Raw genomic sequence first — 12791 nt, forward strand, 5'->3', positions numbered from 1 at the left:
TGAAGAAAATATTGTACATGCGGTAAAAGAGAATGAAATTTTGTCATTTGGGACAACATGGATGGACCTTGAGAGTATCATGCTAAGTGAAATAAGTCAGAGGAAGACAAATACCAGTGATTATCTTTTCTAAAGTGGACAAAAGATTGGTGGTTGGTTATATGAGGCAGGGGAGTGGGACAAGTGGGTGAACTGTATAGTTTTTGTCTTGTTTAAATAAATTGAGTAGAAAAAAATTTTTTGAAGTCTTATATTAGTATAGTTGCCTATTTTGAAATTGAATAAGCCAGATCATAAAGACTGTAAGGAAAGTCCCTGTTATGTTGCATTTATAGTATATTCGTTACTTTTAGATTATATAATGATAACAATAATAATAATCCACTAAATGGATGTACTCAGTCTACTTCAGCTTTATTGTTTAGAGTTCTAGTATAGATAATACTATCATTTGTGAAAAAAAGTTGAACTATACAGAAAAAGAATGTATTTAAATCATACTAAAATGTTAATAGTTATTCACTGATTTTGACATTGTGTATTTTTTTATTCATTATTTTAAATAAATTTTCCAGATTCAATAATGAGCTTAAATTTTGTTTTAATGGAATAGAGTTTATTTTTCAACTCTGCTATATGAGTAGGGCTATTCTAAAGTAGAAATCAGTGAGGAATTGATCACCTTTCATCTCCCAATCAAATCATATGAAACCATTTGTGATTTACATATGGCTTTGTATGCATATATTGACTACTGGGTAATGGATGAGATGATGCTAGAATTTTGTAGCACAGGTAATTGGTTATTTTCATAAAGAAACTTTTCTCAAAACTCAGAGTTGCTTTGTCAATGGATTTGAATAGGAAGTCTGTGCCCTGAAAAGTACTTAGGTCCCCTGTCAGCTTTAGGATAAGAAATCTCTGTACACAAATGGCTTACTATTCATTGTCTATGTTTTTATTGTTTGCAGTGTGAGTAGGAAATTTGCATTCAGCATTTGTGTACACTACCCTCATCCATACCAATCCAGAATAACAGAACCTCTGTTACTTCTAGGATTTCCCCCATTTCAGGTTTTCATCAGACATAGATCACAAGGTACATCTTTTGGGGCCAAAAAATTACTGGAGCATTCGTGTAAACTACACGAATCAGTTGTTTATTAAGTACCTGGTCCATATTACTGTTTTGTTTTTTAGGAGGTTTAATACTTTTCCTTTAGAGGATTTTTTTTTTTAAAGATTTTATTTATTTATTCATGAGAAACAGAGAGAGGGAGCTAGAGACACAGGCAGAGGGAGAAGCAGGCTCCATGCAGGGAGCCTGACGTGGGACTCGATTCAGGGTCTCCAGGATCAGGCCCTGGGCTGAAGGCGGCGCTAAACCACAGAGCTACCTGGGCTGCCCCCTTTAGAGGATTCTCGATTCTCTGTTTACCCTTTGTATTTTCCTCTGTTGCCTTGCCCCTAAATGGACAGGACCAATCTGTCTAGGGTCACAAAATTGCCAGCTACTATCTGCAGAGGCCTAGGGAGGAAGCACCAAACTGTCTTGTAATCTCTGTCACAAAGCATCTTAGCTCTCAAGAGTCCCACATGACAATCAACCCTTGTGGCGTATCCATCTGTATCTTAAGGATGGAATCAGAGAGAGGGTATTAGCATCTTTGCTTGCTGAATCAGGATTTGCAGTAGGCCTGGAGGTCATAGTTTGCCAATACTACTTTCTAATAGGCTGCATTTAGCTGGTGCTGGTAAACACATAAGTAAGTTTTTTTTATCAGTCCACATCTGAAAAAGTAATATGGTCAAGATTGGGACTTGGGATGTGCTTGTATCCATTTGAAAACTAAATTAGTCAACCATTAGTAAATTATCAAGTAACATTTTTATTCATATATTGTTTTAAAATGACCATATGTTGTATACTAATGTAGCAGTGTTAACAGGACAGACTTGGGAGTCTGTGGCTCTTAAGCTTGAGGTTGCTTAAGAGTCACTTAGAGGTCTTTTTAAAAATGAAAATTTCAAGATCCCTCTTACCCTAAAACATTCTGATGAGGAGGGGATATCAGTCTGTATTTTAACCAGCATCCTAGGTGATTCTGAGGTAGACCATTATGTTGAGAAACACAGACTTGGGATCTGGGTGGTGCAGCGGTTTGGCGCCTGCCTTTGACCCAGGGCGCGATCCTGGAGACCTGGGATCGAATCCCACGTTGGGCTCCCGGTGCATGGAGCCTGCTTCTCCCTCTGCCTGTGTCTCTGCCTCTCTCTCTCTCTCTCTCTCTCTCTCTCTCTCTCTGTCTATCATAAATAAATTATAAAAAAAAAAAAAACACAGACTTAAATATTAGATATTAGGGAAATGTCTATCTAGTAATCAAACAATATTATTTAGTGAACCCCAGAGTATTATTTATGTAGTGTTGGATAAAAATGCTTTGCTGGTTATAAAACAAAAAATTTACCTTTAATTCTTTTGCATTTTAAAAAGTCCATGACTTGCTTATCTTAGTGTTTATAATGTATGAGAAAGATGATGGTGATAATTCAACAATTATCAAAGCATTATCAAAGCATTAAGAACCAGTATATTACATAAAATGATCATGCCACATTTTAAATGGATTTTACTCTAGCATTAGATCCTCAGAGTTGAATGTAAATACCTTTTAAAAAAACTTAGAATCTAATTAATGTGAGCTCCTTCCTTATGTGGAAATTTATATGTGAATGACAAAGCCTCCTTTATTAAAATTATTTAAACAGTCATAACTATTGGCAAGAGAATCTTCTTGTATTTTTAAATTCAGTTCATATTTATAATTATTTAAGCAGTGAAGATGCCATTGGCTTTTACTACAGACTGTGATTGAAACTTCAAAATCCAGAGTTTCTCCCACCCTGTGCATTAAATCAGGCAGCCCCGAATGGTCTTGGTAGTCCAGTGTTTATAACATCCTTCTTTACCTGCTAATCGACCTCACTTCCTGGATTTCATTCCGTCTAGTTATCAGCTAACAAAAGAACAGCTTTTGATTCCTGCAGACGCTGGTGAAAAAATAATCATGAGAAAGACATCAACCTTATGCCGTCTTTTTTGTCTGCAAATATAAACTCAGCCATCATAGAACTAACAGGTACAGAAGGAAGATACAAGCTCTTTCATGGGAAGAAATTACAGAGAAAATGAGCATCATTTTTCAAGGTTTTTATTTTCCCTGATCTACAAGTGATGCTGCTGTAATTCTAGCTGCAGTTTTTACTGATCATTCACCACTCAGCAGCTGGTAGAGAAGTAAGCCTGCTTGGCAACCACCTGCAGGGCTGCAGAGATGAATTACATTTTCGGGAACAACACACTTCTATACTCTCGCGCCAGTCGAGGAGGCAATACTAGCTCTAGCCATGGCTCAGTAGGCCCAAAGCAGAAACATTGGGCAAAAAAGGGCTCATCAGATGAACTACAAGCTGAGCCAGAACCTTCACGCTGGCAGCAGATAGTTGCATTTTTCACTCGAAGACACAGCTTTATTGACTGCATCTCGGTAGCCACCAGCTCCACCCAGGTAACATACCACTTGTTGAAATTATTTTCAATATATTTTGGTTTACGTTTGCTTTGCAAATGTATTAATATAGATTTCTGATTATTAAAAATAGAGTCTTATGCACTGAAACCTTGGATGCGCAGAAATGTATGTTTTCAGTCCGTCTATTTAGGTCTTCAGCATGAAAGAGGAAACAAAAAATACTTTCTCTTTTGCTCTTATGTAATACCAAACAAAACAATCTCTGATTCTGTTGAGGGATTTCTCTAAAAATATAAATCATTGATACATGAATTACAATGTAAATTAATAATGCTTGTCTCCTTATTTTTAGACTGTTAAATGCTATGCAGTATGATGTCTAACCAAAAATTACCTATTTATTTAGCTTTTGTATGTCATTAGATAACCTTCAGGAGATTGTTATGGTAAAGAAACAATATAATTTGAAAGATTTTTATTTTTAGTGTTTTGAGAATAAATTGAATACAGTTGACTTTTGCTACATATATTTACAAAGTTCTACTAGATTATGGTTTATTCAAGGCATTTAATGAATCCTTCAGTTTTTATAAATATATATTATCTAGGATTAATTTAAAAGCATTAAACTTGTGTAATTACACAACGTAGGAATATTTTTTCAAATAGTTGACATTTTAAAAAGATGAGCAAGCACTAAAAATCTCCCAAATTAAAAAAAATAATAATATAAAACCAAGTCTTTTTGAGGAAATGAGTAGTGAAAATAGTGAGGGAAGTAGAAAATAATTAAGTGAAATATTTATTTGGCATTAAAGGAGATTAGGGGGCTATTCATATTTTAAGATAGTTTCAATAGATATTTATGAAAGGATAAGAAATAGTCTAATTTAAAAACACAGGGATTGCTTTTGTCCTTTGACATCAGTAATAATAAAATTTATACACATATTGTGCTTTTTAGAATAAATTTATTTAAAACCACCTTTTAAAAATAATAAGCAGCACAATAAATATAAACTGTCAACAGTTTCTTGCTTTTGGTTACCAGAATTGTCTTTCAGTAGTTTTGAGTTTAAAATAATGTCAGATTTTTTTGAGTAAGGTATTATACTTATTTTTCTTACATGTTTGAGAAAAAGGAATTACTGGGCTAAGGAGAGTCATTAATTGTTATGAAGGCACTGATGTTAGTTATAAGCAAAACTTCTTCTGAAGCAAGGATATGATTTAACTCTTAGATTGAATACTTGAACTTGATTTTGACTACAATTACACATACCAAAAAAGCATGCAAAGACTAAGACTTGGTGTTGTTAATTCATTACAAATTAATATTAAATGATAATTTCCATGGTCAGTAGAAAAAGATGTGCTAAAAACTTTTTAAAATTTCCATGTAGTTTATATATATACACACAGTAGTGTATTTGTAGACACACACTACTACTAATACATAATTCATCTTATTAGAGGCATACAAATGAAAAAGCAAGCAAAATAGTTCACATAAAAAACTATTGAAACCACAGAATTATGTGATAATTACCTAGGAATTGGAGAAAAAGTTGTTATTGAATTGCACTAAAATAGTCATAATTTCAATAGAAATTCTTTTCACAGTCCTACAAAACCATTTAAAATTTTATTTTCTTCCCATTTGGTTCAAATCATTTGTCATACTGATAAGTGACTTAGTTTTTATTTCTTTCATACTTTATTTTTATAACTTTTTCATTACCTTTGGATTTCATTTCTGGAAGTATAGACATTAGGTCAAAGGTTTTAGCTTTTTTTTCCCTCCTGCTCTAAAGTATCATCCTGCCATTTTTCATTCTATATATTTTTCTAACTGATGAGTTAGATATATATCCAAATCTCTTGTTATAACTCAATGGAATTCACTTTACTGGATAAAATACAGTAGAACTGAGAACATTAGACTGATTTGAACTTTGGTTGATGCTAGAATATGCTTTTCAGTTTGATCTGTTGACTCATGGCTGGCAGTTTTTAATTTGTAGCACCAGAAGGATTTGCATATTGTTAAAAACAAGGTGGTAGATTAATGAAATTTCATGATTTATTGAGCATATACTACATATCTGTGAAGTTAGTACTATGACAGTGTTTTGTTCTGTGATTGATAAATAGCAGCAGTGGTTACCAGGTCTTCTATTTCACTGTTAGAAATATCTTTTCTAAGATTTGAGAATAGATTAACTTTGAATCTAATTCCTTGTAAGTATGTGGCATGATACTTTTAGCAGTTTGGAGAATTACTATTAAATCAAATTTTATTAATTTGAAAGTCATTACTCTGATTTAATATCCCCCCAAATACCCTCTATGAATGAAAAGAAAATTTATTTACTTTAAAGATTCATTTAAATTGCTTATATGTTGGAAATAATCACATTCATAACTCAGGTTATCTGCCAGGTTCTACTGCAATGTCTGGAATTTAGTATGAGTCATTAATTTTTTTTATGATAAGGAAGCTAAGTATTATAAACTTCTGCAAAATTCCCAGCTTCTAGGATACTACTTGGCATATAGTTGGTGCTCAATAAATGTTTATAGAAATGATTATTTTCCATTTTAGTCACCTACAACCTTGTTGGCTTAGTGGCCTTCTAAAATATAGCACCTAATCCAAAACCTAGGTACCAGTTTTTCTTGGATCCACTTTCCTTCCCTCACCAGTGCCTTTAGTTTTTCCACATTTTTTTCTCTGCTCTTTTCTTTTCCTCCATTCTTCGTATTTCCTTCAAGCAACACAAATCCCCCACATACCTCATTTCTCACCCCTTTGGGTCCCCACACAATGATGATAACTGTGCAGCTTACAAACTGGTTCTCATTTTTGTCATTTGGTTATATCCCAGAAGTTTACATGGGGCTTGTTTTTTGTTTTTTTGTTTTGTTTTGTTTGTTTGTTTGTTTGTTTTTTTACTGTTAAATTTAGAGGAGTTTCTAATTATTTTACTTCAGTGTAAGTTTTTTCTGTTTTGTGCTTCATGCTACTTATGTTCTTAATTTTGAGTAATTATTACAGAAAAAAAGAACCTACATGTTGCCGAACCCTCCTCATTTCCTTGCCTCAGAATTCCCTCTATTCTTGCATTTAAGATCACTTGATACCAGTCTGCCCTGTCCTATTTATTTAGCGCACTCAGCTGTTCCAGTCTGGGACTAATTTTTATATTCATGAGGGTTTTAAAGAACTCCAGCATATTTCTAGTATTTGCTACTTGATTAGTCCTTAGGTAAAAAGTTTTGCCTCTGGTGATGAGTGTTTATTAAAGAATATAGTAGTCATACAAACTTTTAACAGCTGTGAAGTGGCAGGTCATTTTGAATGTGTGTTTAGCAACTGAGCCTACATTTTGGGACTACTTGAAAATCCCTGACATGAATCATTATAAATGATCAAAGTCAAACAGGATTCCGCCCTCCCCCAAACAACTGACATGCCATATTGAGCTGAAAACAACAAAATTCTTTTCCTAGGAATGAATGGAACAGACATAATGACTTGTCATAACTGAAGTAGAACAATAAAATTTTCGTAAGGGTTGAATACTCTACTTTAAGAGGAAAAACCCTGTCCTATCTTAAAATGCAACAGAACACTTTTCAGATAACCATGTGGAAAAATATGTAAGCTAATTTGTATAAAAAGAATATAATTTGTCCTAAACAGATGCATTTTAGATTATAAAGGATTTAATTTTGTAAAGCTGTACATTAGACATATTGTCCAAAAATGAAGATAATAGTATCAACTTCATTGAGTTAAATATACTAAATGATTTAATATATGTATCATACTTAGACCAGTGCCTGGCTGCCATTACTTCATTATATTATTATTATCTTTTTGTATTACTTTACTTTTGATAGTCCGTGGACAAATTCAAATATAGATAATTAGGAATTACAGTTCTGGGCAGCTGCAGTGGCCCAGTGGTTTAGCGCCACCTTCAGCCCAGGGCGTGATCCTGGAGACCCAGGATCAAGTCCCACGTCAGGCTCCCTGCATGGAGCCTGCTTCTCCCTCTGCCTGTGTCTCTCTGCCTCTCTCTCTCTCTGTGTCTCTCATGAATAAATAAATAAAATCTTTTTTTAAAAAAGAAGAATTACAGCTCCTAGGGTAGTGCAGTTGGGTAGGGTAGACATTCAAGTAAATTGTTGACTGAATAACTCTAAGTACAGCGATGGACTTTTTTTAGAACTCCAAACCTCAACACCTTTAACTGTAAGATTTAAGGGGGGCCACAAAAGAGTACCTCACTTCTCATGAGGCCACCAGTTCCCTGACTTTGCCTCTCTTCCCAATATTCTCTTTGTAAATTATTAAACCAGTCACAAGTAGACAACTAAATTTAACTGATTATTCATCTTTTACCAAGCTTTTCTAAGTATACCATCAGGACAAATTTTATACTCTATTTTTTTACCCTTAATCACCACAAAAAGTCCCTACTTTCCAGATCACTATCATTCATTTCATGGTCTCTCAGTGATTCTGGTATATCTTTCATCTGTTTTAAACTCCCATTTCTCTCTGGCCTCCCAAGCTCTTCAGCCTTTCGGAACTCCCAATTTGTTGTCAGGAAAATTTCCTTTATTTTCAAATTCTTGTGTGATGGTTCACCCTTTTTCCTCTCATAGACCCCTGACATTCCCCTGAGGATACTGTTATTTTTCTATACCCCTCACAAAAAGTGGAACTTTATCTGTCACACCTCATGCACCATGGGACCAGCAAGTGCAGTCGATGTCTTGCTTATCATTGATATTTATGGATGATTGTACCTCTTCTCTCTTAAAAAAAAAAAAAAAGTAGATGCCATCAGGTAGTATTTTCCACTTCCCCTCCTTTTCTAATCATCTGCATCCCTCTCAGTCAATCCTACTCATTGATGATTTGAACACCTGGTTTACTGTCTTCTCTGTTCACTATTCCTATAATTATTACTAGTGATTTTCAGTACCTTGTGTGATCCGTCCAATATCTTGACTTCTCAATTCTTTGATACCCTTATCTCTAGGAATCTTGTCTTTTATTTCACTTGACTGTCCTGCTTAAATAGTTACACTTAAGACCTCACTACTATTGACCATATACCACCTACAGAATCTCAGTTGCAAGCATTTCAAACTAACTAGCACTTCCTTTCATTTTAGCTCACTTCCCCTATTACAGTGATTTTTTTTTTAAAGTTATCTTCTGAAGACCTTCAGCCTAACTTTCTAGTATCTATCACTCCTTTTATGCTCTCACTTCCCTCCTTGCCTTGCTCAGATTCCTTGGTCCATGACTGTAAGTACTGCCTTTCATGATCTCCGCTCTCTTGCCCCTCTGACACTTCATTGGTAAGATTCCACCTTGGTGGATTGCAATTTTTTCTCCGCCACACTGGCTCCAAAGCTGCACATTAAATTTCCAGTACTCATTTCCTTGTCCTCATTCTCAGTTGATGATCTTACTCTGTATTCACCCTGTTAAAACAAATGATCCATCTGTATTCCTATGGCTCACCCTTCACTTCTTAGTCCCTTTGACTATTCAAGGACTTCTGAAATTCTCTTTTGTTCATTGCATTATTTGTCTTTCCTCCTATATTGAATTATTCTCATCAGCATATATACCTCCTGGAATACCTCTCATTGAAACAACCAACCAAAAAATCCTCTTTAGGAGTGGATTGTCAAATCCAATGATCAGTTCAGAGTTTTTGTTTTACTTGACCCCACAACAGCTTTTACACCATTGATTATTGATTATTCCCTCTTTTATTTTTTCTATTTTTATTTAAATTTAGTTAATTAGCATATAGTGTATTATTACTTTCAGAGGTAGAGATCAGTGATTCATCAATCTTATGTAATACCCAATGCTCATTACATCATGTGCCCTCCTTAATGTCCATCACCCAGTTACCCCATCTCCACATTCCTCCAGCCCCCTTCCCCTCCAACAACCCTCAGTTTATTTCCTGTGATTAAGAGTCTCTTGTGGTTTGTCTCCCTTTCTGATTTGATCTTCTTTTATTTTTTCCTTTTTTCTCCCACGCCTCTCTGTTTTGTTTCTTAAATTTCACATATTAGTGAGATCGTATGATAATTGTTTTTTCTGATGGACTTATTTCACTTAACATAATACCTTCTAGTTCCATCCACATCATTGCACATGGTAAGATTTCTTTTTTTTTTTTTGATGGTTAAGTAGTATTCCATTGTGTGTGTGTGTGTGTGTGTGTCCCCGTGTGTCCGTCCATTCATTTGTCAGTGGACATCTGGGTTCTTTCCATAGCGTTGTTGCTATAAACATTGGGGTGCAGGTGCTCCTTCATATCACTGTTCCCTCCTTTAAACTCTTTTCTCCTTTAAACACTTTTCTGCCTTGACTCTTGAATATTACCCTTCCAATATTTTTCCAACTTCAGTTTCCTCAGTATCCTCCTCCTCTTTCTGCGACTAAACATTAGAGTAACTTGGGGCTCAGTCCTTGAATTTCTTTTTATATTCACATTTCAGGTCATCTCATCCAGTTCTGTGCCTTTAAATAACATCAGTATTCTGTATTTTTAGCCCAGAGCTAATCCCTGTACATAAGATTTGTATATCTAACTCCCTACTCAGTATATCCACTTGGATTGTCTGAAAGTTAACATGTCAAAAACAAGTCTCTAGTTTTATTGTTCTCCCTATCATCTTTCATCATCACTCACTGAGATGCTGAAGACAAACTCTTGGAATTGATTTTGTTATTTTCTCCTTTGGTTTACATTCAGTGTAACAGCACATCATATTGGCTCTATGTCCAGGGTATATTTATGATCTGACCACTTAATTTGTTGCCTGAACTACAGCAAACCTCTAACGGGTCTCTCTCAACAGTCTGTTCACACCACCAGCCAGAGTCATCCTTTCAGAATGTCCTATCTTGTTTTTAACACTTCTGTGGCTTCCAATCCAATTTTATAAAATCCTAAATCCTTCTTAACCATAGACCAAAACGCCAAATAATCTAGCCCCTGGCAATACCGCCAATCTGCTCCCTCACTTTTTGTACTCCAGCTATACTGGCCTTGTTCCTGTTCTTCAGTTATATCAGATGTGACCATCCAAGAGCCTTTATCTTGATACTCCCTTCTCTCTGCCTGGAACATTCTTTCCCCTAGATACTCTCATGATTCATTCCCTCACTGCCTTCAGATATCTGCTTATTTGTGCCTTTTCACTGGGCCTTCCAAGATTCCTATCTAAGATTGTAAGTAGTCTTTCACTCTAAATGATACTGTGTCTTCTTACGTTTAAAAAAATTTTTTCCTTACAGCATTCAATACTGATTCTTTATTACTATAAATTTTTTATCTGTCTGAATTTCTTCCTTAGACCTTCTATGAAACATACATCACACTTTATCTAATGTTATTCTGATCCTCTAACTGATCATTCTCTTCTTATTTACCCATCTGGGAAGAGTTACTCATGAGGTGGTGAGACAGGGAGAGAAGGAGAGAGAAACCATTCAATCTCCTTATAATTAGGGCTGTGTAAATCATCAACCGAACTGGGGTACTTTTGATGGAAAGAGAGAACTATTAATAATTAAAGTGGGACAACAGGCATAAATATAGACTTACCAGGCAAACAGAGGCATATGGCACATCATTTATAGCTATTTATGTGCTGATTTTTTTCCCAGCAGGCAGCAGGGTCTCAGTAGTCACACCAGGACATCTTTACTGGGACCATTCTGAATTGGCCTAACCTTCTTCTATATTCTTCTATACATATTTCATATATTTAGATTCATGCCTATTGTTGTATTTTGAAAAGTTAGATCAAATTTATGTATCTTCATCTCCAAGGAATAAAATTGGTTATATTCAGCAATATAATGCCTTTTTATTAACTACAATATAGAAAAAGTAGGTAGACAGTCCTCTTAAACTACCTTGGAAATGCTAACTCTGATAGGATAGTTCCCAGGAGAATAGTTAGAAGTAGTCTTCTTTGGGAATTGACTAACCAAGCAACCAAGATTAGGATAAAAACTCTTTTATACTCGTTATGAGGTGCTGCCTCTTGGCAAAGTTTAAATACCTGCTCAAAAGGCCACTAAAGGCTAAATGGTAAGATTGATACCGTGACTTAAATTTAGAAATTAATTGTTCCCCTTTTCACCTGCAGAATATTGTGGTATTTCTTACAGGGAACCTATATGTACCCACTAAAAATTTGTTTAAACGATGTTTAAAACCCAGTCATTTGTACAGTAGGACACTTTAGGAGAGTGTAGAGATGAAGAGTAAACAAAAAAATAATTGTTTACAATGGTTATATAAGCCTTTAAAAAAATACCAAATTGGGGGTGCCTGGGTGGCACAGTCAGTTAAGTGTTTGCCTTCAGCCTAGGTCATGAACCCAAAGGAGTCTTGCATTGGACTCCTTCCTCAACAGGGAGTTTACTTCTCCCTCTGCCTCAGCTTCTCCCCTTATTTGTACTCACTCACTGTCTCTCAAATAAAAAAATGTTAAAAGCTGTTGTAAAAAATACCAAACAACCATACAGTCCAGCAGTTGCACTCCTTGGTATTTACCTAAACGAGTTGAAAACTTAAGTCCACATGAAAATCTGCATGCATATTTATAGCACCTATATTTTTGATTGCCAGAACTTGTAAGCAATGAAAATGTTCTTCAGTAGGTAAATGGATAAATAAAATGTGGTACATCCAGACAGAGAAATTTATTTATCACTAAAAAGAAATGAAAAAGACATAGAGGAACCTTAAATTCATATTACCAAGTAAAAGGAGCCAGTTTGAAAAGGCTACATACCCTATCCTTCCAACTATATCACATTCTGGAAAAGGCAAAACTATGGAGACAATACAAAAATCAGTGGTTGTCAAGGGTTAGGGAAGAGAGAAGGATGAATTGGTAGAGCACAGAAGACTTTGAGACCAGTGATACTATTCTGTATGATACTATATCAGTAGTTAAATGTCTTTATACATTTATTAAAACCCATAGAATCTCCAATCCTGAACTGTGAACTTTGGGTAATAGTGATGTGTTAATGTAGGTTCATCATTTGTACAAATGTACATCCTGGTGGAAAATGTTGATAATGAGCCAGTGCATGTGTGAGGGCATAGGCTATATGGGAACTCTATACTTAATGCTTGATTTTGCTTTGAACTTAAAGAATAAAACCTATTAAAAAATTAATAT

General features: G+C 35.0%; 1 protein-coding gene across 15 annotated transcripts in view; it reads left to right on the forward strand.

The window, feature by feature from the left end:
* The window catches only part of DLG1 (discs large MAGUK scaffold protein 1), a 232396-nt gene that overhangs the window by 93415 nt on the left and 126190 nt on the right, over nt 1-12791 (forward strand). The window contains exon 1 of one of the 15 annotated variants that reach the window (XM_041749196.1): nt 3135-3572. The exons of 10 other annotated variants lie outside the window; for them this stretch is intronic. In XM_041749196.1, coding sequence (XP_041605130.1) covers nt 3339-3572 — 234 coding nt within the window. In that variant the 5' untranslated portion in view covers nt 3135-3338. Of the gene's footprint in view, nt 1-3134; nt 3573-12791 lie in introns of those variants that run through there. 4 more of the 15 variants (XM_041749266.1, XM_041749110.1, XM_041749029.1 and 1 more) reach the window with 4 other exon arrangements.

This window comes from Vulpes lagopus, chromosome 1, assembly GCF_018345385.1.
Source record: "Vulpes lagopus strain Blue_001 chromosome 1, ASM1834538v1, whole genome shotgun sequence".
Taxonomy (NCBI): Eukaryota; Metazoa; Chordata; class Mammalia; order Carnivora; family Canidae; genus Vulpes; species Vulpes lagopus.